At 36.4% G+C, this 12,521-nt stretch overlaps 1 protein-coding gene across 4 annotated transcripts in view; it reads right to left on the bottom strand.

Moving 5' to 3' along the window:
* Positions 1 to 12,521, bottom strand: part of LOC587533 (FH1/FH2 domain-containing protein 3) — a 138,707-nt gene that overhangs the window by 65,800 nt on the left and 60,386 nt on the right. For all 4 annotated transcript variants that reach the window (XM_030975740.1, XM_030975741.1, XM_030975742.1 and 1 more), the window contains exons 7-8: positions 10,083 to 10,194; positions 7,687 to 7,778 (exon numbers count right to left, since the gene is read on the bottom strand). In XM_030975740.1, coding sequence (XP_030831600.1) covers positions 7,687 to 7,778; positions 10,083 to 10,194 — 204 coding nt within the window. The remainder of the gene's footprint in view (positions 1 to 7,686; positions 7,779 to 10,082; positions 10,195 to 12,521) is intronic.

The following is a 12,521-nucleotide window of genomic DNA, read 5'->3' as shown; positions in this document are numbered from 1 at the left end:
GCTCCAGCCCAAGCGTATACAATGGAAGACGCAGCGAGACATAAAAACAGCCCCTCATAAATAGTCTACCAGCGGTGAGAAGGGGGGAAACCCCCTCCTAAGTGAGAGGAAATGAACAGCATCATAGCAACTCCGTCCTGTCGAGACACGTGCCAAATTAAGCTCTTTTTTCAAGCTAATGCTCAATTAAAACCATAGGTGCATTCCTGCTTTTTAATTAGTTTGCAACTTTGCATGCACATATTCTTATTATTTACAACATAAAGCATGGAGTCTGAACTTCCCTGGCTGTAGACTACACTGTACCTGACATAAACCCTGCTCTGTATATAGCCTCTCAACTGAATTGTACATAACTATTGTGAAGCTGGTGTAGGCTTGACGCAAGACACAGTATTATTTGTTTGATTTTTTACATTGAAGTCTGTTCTAAAGACTACTGCCTAATACCCCACATCCACATTGCTTCAGTCTGTCTTCAAAGCAAACTGGAAATTGACAATTTGAACAATCTAAGGTATTTGCAATGTCACCTGATTAACAGGTTGTCTGTGTGTGAGTTGCTCTTGAACTTGAGATATACTCCATAACTAGTAATCGTTTTAGGGTACTAATAATATTGAGTGTATACCAAGGTCATAGTGTAGGAATGTATGAAATATAAGGGAAAATCAGAGCTTTCTAGTAACTTTCACTGTTCAAGAAACAATTTTTAATAACATCAAATTAGGGATAGATATGTTCATAAAAATGAAAGGAAATATCTTTGGAGATATATGGCATAAGGACAATGAACCATAATTGTCTTTTACTTTTATTTTGAGGGAGGAAGAAAGAGTTTAATTTTTACCTGTCATAATTAAAATTAATAGTACATAAATCTTATACTGCATAACATTTTGCAATTCCAATCCTTCATAATCTCCGTCTTTAATTTCTGACCTTCAATTTCACTATACATCTTCAGCAAAAAAAAGTTAATTGTGATTATCAAACCTACAACAATATTTGAGCATATTACGTCTATGATTTGAGTAGTGGCAGGCCATCTATTACTGTACATCTGAATGGCACAGTCCAGTATTTGTACAAAGTCTGAATACATATTTAACAAAAACTGACACATGTTTTGTATCACCCTGACAGGGCCTGACTTATACCACAAATCATTCAATATCTCACACTCCTAAACACTTTGCAGAGAGTATCAGAATAAAGTAAACCATAAAGTAGCTAAAAATCTGATAGTGTGCCGATTGATATATGCTCATGATCTAAATCTCAAATTCCAGATCTCTCATGGAATTATAAGGAATAAAATGGATAAGATCAGATGACATATTTCTTTTCTTTTTTTCTTTGGAAAGAATCCTGTCAACATTGGTATGTTTGAGAAGTAATGCATTGTGGAAAACACACCCCTTTAGAGTACACAATGATTCAATTTTTTTTTGTGTACAGCACCACCACGCCAAAATTGTGTGAATGGCATATATGTGGAAATCTACAAGTACACTACAAGTATTCATGTGAGTGAACTTACAACATCTAACTTCAGTTTGTTATAGGACAACTGGTACACAAATATTGTAACATTATTGATTCAGATCACCCTTCAGTAGCAAAATCTTATTCACCCAAGGACAAAATCTTTTTTTCCCCTATACCATCCATTTTATACAAGATGATTCCCTTCATAGGTCTACTTTAAATATAAATGTAAAATAGCTGTTATTTAAAGGATCAACTTTTTCCTACCTAATTTCATCCCTTTTCTGACTTTGCGTCATTGTGTATAGTGTATAAAAAGTAAAAGGTTTTCAAGAAATTGAATAGATCAACAAGCATAGGTTTATCATAAAATTAAATATATTACATTTTAGTTTCTTTCTTAATAATGATAATATACAATACTTAAATCTTCCTGTACATTCTTTTTTTCCTTGCCATCAATATTACGTTAAGTATCATCACATTAACTATTACATTACTAGCTTCTTGAGAGGCAAGGTCATGCACCTGTTCTACCGACTGTACTCCTTGTGTATCAGTAAGTAAATACAGTCACCTACAGGTAACTAACTGGTTGCATGTATACTTAGACCGAGTTAGATAATGACATGCGTGAGAGATGATTCATCGGTATGTAATGACATCACAACATACCAGAGTACATATTTACACCTGTTACTAGCCATCTCATCAATGATATTATATTAACCAGCTTACTAACATATTCAAATTTTACACATACTTTTTTAACAAAAGTTTTTTTGACAACCTGAAAGCTTGCCAAGCTTGCCCAACATAGCACCGAGTAATATCGTAGTCCATTTGTCAATAACAGGTTAATGGAATAGCTCACCACTAGGTCCCCAGGAAAAAAACATCCATACATTTGGAGACGTTAGTAAACCGGTCTTTTGGATGCAACAATTTCAGTAGCTTATAACAGTTGTTGCAACTTGTTTAAATACAGATACCAAGTTTTATGAAATAGAGCCTAGGTTCATGGTGTATCTCATCTATGATAATTGGAAAGGTATTCTAAGGTTTAGAAACTAAGACCAAGTTTGTATTATACATGAACTACTCAATAACATCATTTTTATTTCATACTCTTTGATCGCTTATCCATGTAATCGCCAACAAGAGTTTTGGGGGTTCAATTTAACTGCAAGCATACAAATCTTATTTCTTGGAGGATGACTGGTGTCCTTAAAGAAGATGATTGGATCGGTGATAACTCATTGTCATGACCGACCTACTTCCCTAACTGATGACCTGCTTATATCTTACTCAACGATGCTAAACAAATACCCCTCAAGCACAGTACCAGTATTCCTTTTTTGTATTAACACATATCCTATATAAACTTCATCTAAGATAATAACATATATTGTCTATGTATTTTATCATTATGTATTTAATTGATATCAATATGATGTAAGAATCATATGACTTGCCATGAGTCCAGAATTGGACAATGTATCTGGTATATGTGTGAAAACAATTTTTTTATTCTGATAAAAGAGAGAGAAAGCTTTTGCATGATAATAATAACCAATTGCCTGAAGGAACCGGATTGCCCCTGTATGGAGCCTTTGGAAATAAAAGAATTCAGTTGACAACGGCTTAACAAATGTCTTCAATCAACTGGGTATACATATTCTACAAAAAGAAATTATAAAATATGGATCATCAATTGAGAAATGTGCAGAACAGAGGAAAAACCAAACATGATCAGGAGACAACATGGCTGATCATTCGTCTATTTTGGGAGAGCACATTACTCTGTAATCTGAATCTTGTCATTTGAATGTTGTAACCTCGCAGAACATTCGGTTCATCGACATTCCACAGCGCCGCATGAATGTTATTTAATGGACGAACTCGTTATCTACGCCCTAACAAGCTACACCTGATTGTGTTCTAGTCATCTTTCTTCACCTAACTTGTCTCCTAGAACAGACCCTAAACTATTCAATCTTAAAAGCAGAGCAATCCTTACACTAGATTAGTAAAACATATGAGCATCATTTGTAAGATGATAATTTGCACCGTCAAACTAAAGATGGTAGACCTCAACTCAGCTGTACAAGTTGGAAGATGATGGAGAGATGTTCGTCCATGAACCTGTCTCTTATGGTAATACCAAAGTTTGAATACTTTAAGATTAAATCCACAACAACCTATTTTTGTAGTTTTTACAGGTATGTTAAGGTGTTTTTTCCATCCAAGTATAATTTGAATTTTGTGGATTCTTGCACATTTAAATTTAAATCTCATAATAATAAATATGGATTAGATCCTTGGTAACATTGTTCCATTACATAAATAAAACCAGATAGATTTGAAATATTCATGCAACCTGAAAAAGATCAGGGGGTTTGATTTGGAATTCTCCTCCACTTTATTCTTCTAAAACAGAGTGCATCATAATAGGGCTCTGACTTTACCAAGAGTTGGAACGGAATAGCATTGAGATGAATCACGCATAACATGTGAGTCAAGACCATGCAAGGGATAGCATACCTCCACTGGTAGTGGTAGCAGAGGTGAGGAGGAAGATAAGATGGGAGAGATAATGAGATGGAGACAGTGGGAGGAGGAATGGGAGGTGATGAGGAAGGAAATGGGAGGGGGTGAGAGGGGTGAGAGGGGTAGGATGGGGCTGGGTGATGGAAGAAGTTTGAGATGGAGGAGTGCATACCTCTACTGGTAGTGATAGCAGAGGTAAGGATGAAGATAAGATAATAGAGATAATGAGATAATGAGATGGAGATGGGAGGGAGGAGGGTGGAAGGGGGAGGGGAGAGGGAAGGTAAGGGCTTGAAGCTGGAAGGGGAAAAGGAGGTTGAGATGGGGGATGCATACATCCACTGACATTGGTAGCAGAGGTGAAGATGAAGATAAGATAAAAAGAGGTAATGAGATTGGGATAAGAGGGAGGAGGAATGAGAGGAGAGGGAGGGCGGATAAGAGAAGAGGAGGAGTACAGTATATATGAGAGAAGGGAAGAACAGAAGAGGAGATGAATGTTATGAAATATGCAAATGTTGCCAGCCCCAAAAAAAATTAAGAGAAAAAATTGTATATTTTCTTCTCCTTCTTGTTTAATGAACAGTCCTAGAGTAGATGTTATTTAATGAAGCTATTAAACCTTGGTTTCATATGAGTTTCTGACCAATATAAATCTTCATATCATTCTAAAAAAGTCTTGTAGGTTTATTCTCGTGCCTTTCTCTCTTTGTTTGACCTAGATTTTTAAGTGGAGTTGCACAGCATGGTTGTTGTGTGTTCATGTCAGATCAGATGGAAGCACCTATGGTATTTCTGCATGCACACAACATGAAAGTTCTAACACCATCCTGCTTATCTTGATAGTACACGGATGTGCATACCAAAGCAATCACAAACATGTAGCAATCACATTAACCAAACAGATACTGATTTTGTTTACCACCTTGAATTTTTCAAATGATACATTTTGTTCAAGTAAAAAAAAAAATAGAACTATTTAACATTTTGGTACTGAAGATGAGCAATGGGATCAGGATATGTAACTTAGAAAGACATCCAGAGGGCTAAAATATTATCTTTCACACACATGTCGAAAACGTCAATTCAAGACAAAATTTCAACGAATGATAAGAATAAAACGCCTAAATTAATGAACTCTTAGATAACGAGGTGGGGGTCCAGCATAGTACCAGCCCCCTTCCAGCCCTCACTAGCACCCCCCAATCAGCATTCCATTCCGGTGTACATCAACCCTATTTAAATGCCACCCTGACATTTTGGGAGAAGGGGGAGGAGATCCAAGACAGCGTCACAAATATTTGCTACTGTCTATTTTAGCTGTTCCAACTTCCAAGTGATGTCTCTACACTTCTATCCACCATTACAAATCTTCCAATTCTTCATCCTACATCCACCCCTATTCAGCAACAAGGATTTATCAGTGTTGTATTTTTGAATTGTTCTTTTATGTCATTTTAGGGTTAATTTTCATGAATCTGCTATGTAGCGATGAAGTCATTTATGGAAACCTTGACACGATGGTCTGAAATACCTTGCATGCTTCATGGTACAACACACTGGTAGTGAGACCTGTTCAGCATTCAATATTATTTGGTATTCCGTGATTTATATCCTATACAACCATTGGTGGTAACCACAATAGAGAGTGATACGGGCTATAGTTCCCCCCCCCCCTGCTCTATTGCTCCCACTTTGACCTAACCCCTCCCTTGCCCTTTTTACCCTAACCCCTTCCCCCTAAACACACCTTTTAAAAAACAGCTAGTAAAACTTTGATTTTTCAGGCATTTTGACTGAAAGTGTTTGATAAAATACTTCTACCGTACATCATCATGAGATATGAAGTCATTACCCCAGTGCACAAGAAAGAATCTTGAATTAAATTACTTGAAATTAAATACTGTCCCATCTTGTTTTAAAGGAATATCAAACTCTGCTTACTTCTATTTAAGTGACTTAAAATTGAGAGAGGTAAAAGTCGCTTCGAGTATCTTGATTTCAAGAAAAGTTTCCATGTTCTATTGTTGTACGGTATCTGATCAAAAATAAACATCAAAGCGGGGAACTATTAGCCCTTGAAAATTTTAACTCAGAATACCCCAAAATAACTTTTATAAATGTAAGAATTTCATATCAAAAAATAAAAAAATTAGATTATCAATGGAATGTTTTTAAAATTCTACCAAACTCTACAACTCAGGGAAAAAAAGGAGAAGAAAAAAAAGGTTTCATCAACCCTAAAACAGCCTCTCCCCTAAACATGTTTAATGTAACATATTTTTCCACATAACATTCAAAAGAGCTCATGATTATAAAGAAGAAATTCCAACACGCTGTCATCCATGATATAATGGAAGCATACAAGCAGAAAATGTGCTGTTGACATTAGATCCAGGGCTCGGCTTTTCAAACTCTGTGAAGCATGAGAGAGACAGAAATCTCTAGAAGCTACTATTACTCAGTTTATCTATCACTATCCCAGTCAGGTGTTACTAAAGACCGAGTTTCAAAATGGCGACCTGCTGGGTCTCTCGTTTCAACCTGACAAGCTCATTGTGGCAGTGTCATCTGACATACGCCACTGCAGGAATGTTCTAGAACGAAAGATGTATTTCATGAGATAGTTTGCAGGGACTAGGTCTGAGTGCAATCAACGGTGATAATTCCTCAGAATGAGTCGTTCTTGAGAAATGTTACTAACTCTTTAACGGTCTTAGTCAACTAATGGAACTAACAATGGATTGTTACAGTTGTCTTTTGTCACACATACAGTTTACATGTGTAAAGCAGACTAAGGTTTTGATTCTCAGTAAATAAAGGGTAATTATGATCTCAAAACATTTTTCACACACTAAGAATCTACCATTTAAAGGGAGCAAAGTTATAGAGACATCTACTATGTAATTGTAGTCATCTTTTGGAAGTATGGAAATACACGAAAGCTGGGAAGAATGGAATTTATAAGGATTTGTGTCCCTTTACAACATTTATACCATTATCCTGTGGTCACGTGACACATCAAGAATCTACTCCTATACAGACACAAAGCAAACATAGGGCATTGATTGTGTATTATGGATTCATCCTTTGTAAAAGGTTGTTGAGATTAGTGAATTCAATAAGGACTTTTTATTTGGGTATCAAATAAAAGAGGTCACTTCTGTCCATTTGAATACTTCAGTATGATTTTAGACCTTAATGAGGACAAAGATATTCACACATTATGTAATATGCACGTACAAATACAATTAATCATCATAAATAGTAGAGAAACTCTATAAAGGTGAATGAATGTTACAAGTATTCATGACCCCCAAGTCTTTATAATGACAAAGTATATCTCCCTAAATTTTACACCATCAATTTAATTCCTCATTCTTTAATACCTTATGTAAGATATCTGATTTGAAATGATGAATGGAGGGTACGTGTGCCATTGCTGCACAAAATATTCTGTACATCCAAAGTAAGGAACTTGGCCACCAAAAATACAGAAGTGTGCCCCTCTTGCACCTCCCATGGATAAGCCACTGGACCAATGGGCGACTGTTGTCCCAAAGGTTACCCACATCAATCAATAATGTGTACCCAAAATATGAAAAAATGAAAAGGGCGCTAGAGAGTGAATATTGATAGACTGACCTTGTTGAAGAGGGTCATGACATAGGTCATGATTTCCGCATCCTGCCCGTCATCTTTCATGATCTCCATTACATTATGCCATGTCTTGTTATCTGCAAACAAGAGAAAATAATATTATTACACATCACTCCATGCTCTGTGATAAATCCTAGAGGTGTTGTGGTCTAGTGGATAAGTCACCTGTCTGCAGATCACAAGGTAAGGGGTTCAAATCCTAGTCCAGTACTCATATTTTTTGGCAAGACATTAATCTACTTTTGCCACTCTCCACCCAGGTGTTAAAGGGGTACCTGGTAGGATGCGAAAGTTAATGTAATTTTCTCAGCATTGTAAAAAGTCTGCAAAAGGAAGCCTGGCTGGAATGCTCCCAAGGGAGTGGAGAATGGGTATACATTGTTTGTGGGCAAGCCTGAATTTGATTACCGGGGTAATAATAGATCCGTAAAGCACTTAGAGACATCGTTGATTTATTAAACGCTATGTTAAAGATGAAGTTGAGTTCTGGTCATGCGATTGCATTGTGAAAGAAATGGGGTGGAACCGACCAGAAAAGGTTCATCATCTAGCATATAAGAATTTGTGTGTATTGCAAGGTTCTGGAATCATCAAAATGTTAAGAAATTTGGCCAAGTCTTGGTAAAGTTACAAACACTTGCACAGAAAGATGTATATGGAACTACATGAACACATGGCGTAAAAAGCCGCCCCCCCCCCCCCCCCGATTTTTACGATGTTACATGCATATTTAGAATATGAAGGCATTTGAAGAGCCATGCTTTTCAGGGAACATGTCTTAACTGATGTTCTTCCACACTTGCATAATAAGAATGAGTAATGCTCACAAATTATTTTTCACCTCTTCCCAGAACTCAACCTTCTCTTTAAACACTGTAAACAGACATGCCATGATTAGTCACAATGTATACAGAGAAAGCCTTAGTTGAAGACATTATGTACATGTTCCTTCTGTTATCATGAATATATTGGACTTGAACAGATGTAATCAATTCAATTTGATCTGAATCATAGATGTGAGACATGTTCTAGATGATGAGAAAGCATAAAAATGGAGGAGACTACAATCTCCCAAACGACCGCAGACTTGTAGGGTCATCATAGGTTTAACAGGTTGTTAGATATACTAGCTATGTTTACACGAAACCTTCAAAGTTCTGACCCTGATCCAACAACAACTAGAAGGGTTCACATGAGACCAAAAGAATGAATATTCAAAGTTTTAACTACAAGCAATCATGACTGTGAGCAATCATTCTCATTATAAGCTGATGTAAATTAAACGTTTATTGCGTTTACACGACCATAACTTCGAGTGAGGACATCCGTTGCTCGTAGTTATCACGATAACCTTTAGATCGCTTGTAGTTTATAACTTTGAGTAAATTTAAAGTTTCATAACCTCGAGTGTGTCAGGGCAGTTCCTAACTACAAGATAATTTTGAAGTTATAAAAAACCACAACTTAAACTTAAACTTTCCTGTCGAATGAACCCAACAGGTGTATGTCTCTTAGAACAGGTGGGTGTCTCCTACAACTCATCACAATAATGTCATGAACACGCAAACGGTAATGGTAATATACAAGAAAACCTCTGAGTTGACTGAATTTCACTGAGATTTCTGAGGGTTTATGCTAATTATCTTGATATCTATCAAAGTTCTTGAAAACCACTGCAATGCCTTGCATAGCAACAAGCAAGTTGCTATTATGTAGCAAGTTAAATTGAACAGTTCACTACAACAGTTCACTAGCAAATCACCATTATTCCATAAAATTCAAGTTTAGAGCCACATTTTGGTGATGCTTTCCAAGCAAACCAGATCCTGCTTACACTGCGGATTTCAAATGTTTAGGAAGCTGCTCAGATCTGGCATCGAACCTGTCATTTCCCCATTCTTATTACTACCAAGGGAGTCATCTAGATAATAGTTTTTGCAATAAGCCACATCTGCTAGATTTGATGAATGAGAAGAGTGTTGCCTGTCAGATATGGGTACTCTATTTTATTGAACATCTGTATGTTGCTGCTTATACACGATTATTTTAACATTGGTGGCAGTTTTTCAATTAATTTTTTCCCCAACAATTGATGTTCAGCATTACTTTACAGAGAAATAATCTTCTTCTGTTTTAATTTGAGTTGGAATTGCATTTCATAAACAGACATTAGAAATACAATGTCAAACTTGCTATAAATATCTTTCTAATTTACTCCATGGAGAAATTTTTCATCATTTGTTTGTTTCATTCAGGTATCTTGCTAGCCATGATGCTGCTAAGGGCTGATTTTGGTATCCTCTAATAATTAATTTCAAGCAGTGGATTTTTCTTTTTGAATTCATGAAAGTGTAAAGATCTTGATCAGAATGTGGACTTACGATTCTTGCCATCGACCTCCTTTGTGGCCTGTAGTAGAAGCTGGGAGTTGGTTTCTGTGTACTCCACAAACACCAGGAGGAGCTTGAGAGATGACTTGGTCACAAGACGATGCTGTCAAAAGTTGGAGAAAAAAGTTATGAAATGGTTACTAGATTATTAAACATGTAGTGGCATTTGACACATCGCTCTTTATAAATTGGAGTGGTTACTTGTATTCAATATGAACAAGGTATACATAACACCATCACAACTCCTTTTGAAAAATCAACTTAAGGTAATTTCAATAGCCTTAGGAAACCTTTTGAAATGTGCAAACGTCACAATGATATATTACTCAATCTGAACATGAATTTTATATGGGATATACATGTACAATAGGGTATCACCCTTGAGTTGATTTTCTAAAAGTACATGTAGTTGCAATTGTATTATATCTGGTCTAAGAATGTAGGAATGAAGTATATTGATGCCTCTTTTCCTGAAATCATTCTCTTCATATCTAATATGTTATACCCTCAACCTTCTCTCCTCCACCCCCTTCCCCTTTCTTCCATTTTCCCCTTTTACTCTTTGAACTATTGCTATCAAAAGTGAATATGAAGCACTGAATTCATTCTTAGACATAGTGAGATATGTTCTCTAATGAGTAATATTATTCATTCACTATTACTGGCTTCTGATTATAAAAGCAAAATGAAGAAAAAGCAAAATGAAGAAAAATCATATTCTCAAACTTTATACCAAAACAATTCTTGATGTTGATATTCAGTAAAAAAAAAAAAACACAAATTTATGGAGTGAAAAATTGATTCACGTTTTGCAACAGGAAGTGCTGGTCTGGGGCAATAAAAGCATGGGGGAGGCCGTCTCTAAACTTGAGTTGTCCCCGGCGACCAAAGAGGATGGGGAACTCCTTAGAACTTTGACTCAGCGTAGTCTGTCAGTACGAATTACCCACGATTCACAGCAAAGCTTTGCTCTCTCCCAGGAAAGTTCATGTCGGTATTTTTAGGAAACAAGTGTGTCGAGTTTACGAGCAGGTTCCATTTTTAATACTCAGAAAGGATTTCGATATTGTTCCTATGACAAAACCAGAGGCCTGGTAATTGCAGGCAAGGTTGATTTGAGCTCTGATTACACATCACTGCATAATACAGAGTATTTTACATCAGATTGACATTAAATGAGATGATGCCATCACAACTGACAAATGTGTCATCCATATTCATAGCACATTCATGCCATTACTGTGTATCAATGAAAATATGTTTCTAATTAAATTTAATCTGTCAAGGTGAAGGGGAGGACTAATATACTGTACCCCAAATAAATGACAGCAAATTGCAGAAAACTAGACCAAGCATGACACAGACTGTATTTAAAGGTGAAGTCGTAACTTCAAACTCTACACATGGGACTACAGCCATCTGGCTTTCCCTTTCGACGAGTTGAGTGGTTTTGTTTTTCAGATATCACTGAGAGGAGTCAGACTTCATTCATCAATGGATGGTCTTGTCTGGACTTCATAAACCTCAAGAGGACAAACTTCCTTCAGAATAAACTATGTGAAGACATATTTTATCTTCATAAGCGTAGCATTTGCCAGCATATAGTAAACTTGTTATGATGGAGTCTCACCCATTCACCCCCTCCTCCCGCCCCTTTAAAGCGTCTATCTTGTGTGTGACTTGGCAGATATATGGAGACATGGTGAGGCTAACATAAAACTCAATTTCACTGAACTAATTCATTATATCCTCAATCAAGCCAATTGGTAACTCATACTCCCTAACTTCCCTCAGTACAAATTTCTATCAGGTATAGGCCTACATATGAGAGAGACATGAAATATATGCATATTCACAAACACTATTTTTTTATTGAATTATTCAATCATCTATTTAAACTTAATTTAATTGATAGACTGCCACTTCCAAAAAGACCAGTTCAGCCAATATACCTTCAACATTTATCCATATTCTCAAATAAATCAACTGAAATTCCATGCTTCATTTGTAAACTAATCAACACTTCTGATTTTGACCGTAAACTCCTTGTATTCTTTCATATGGATTTTCCCCTACATTGTACACTTATGCAAGACAATTCTGCACATTTTGGCCAGGAGGGCTCCCTGAGTGGTCACTTACAGGTGGTTATCTCATCAAATCAGCTCTCAATTAACATAAGAAAAAGAGGATCATGGGGGGACCAACGGGTACCGCTTACGCATTGTTTGCTATATAGAGGCGCAAGTAGAGATAGTGCAGTCCTGCTTTAAATAAAACTTATGTGAGCCTTCAAGAATCGATGACAACGTTCCGAAGACAGGCGAAATCATGAGCGGACCGGAAGAACAGTATTTAGATCATGAATCAAAGCATGATCAGGAAACTTGATTCCCAAACCACAAAAAAACACATTACTAATACTTCTCA

This window comes from Strongylocentrotus purpuratus, unplaced genomic scaffold (assembly GCF_000002235.5).
Source record: "Strongylocentrotus purpuratus isolate Spur 01 unplaced genomic scaffold, Spur_5.0 spur5_scaffold_8, whole genome shotgun sequence".
Taxonomy (NCBI): domain Eukaryota; kingdom Metazoa; phylum Echinodermata; class Echinoidea; order Camarodonta; family Strongylocentrotidae; genus Strongylocentrotus; species Strongylocentrotus purpuratus.
The sequence above is the reverse complement of the archived record's forward strand: the minus strand, read 5'-3'. Positions and strand labels throughout refer to the sequence as shown.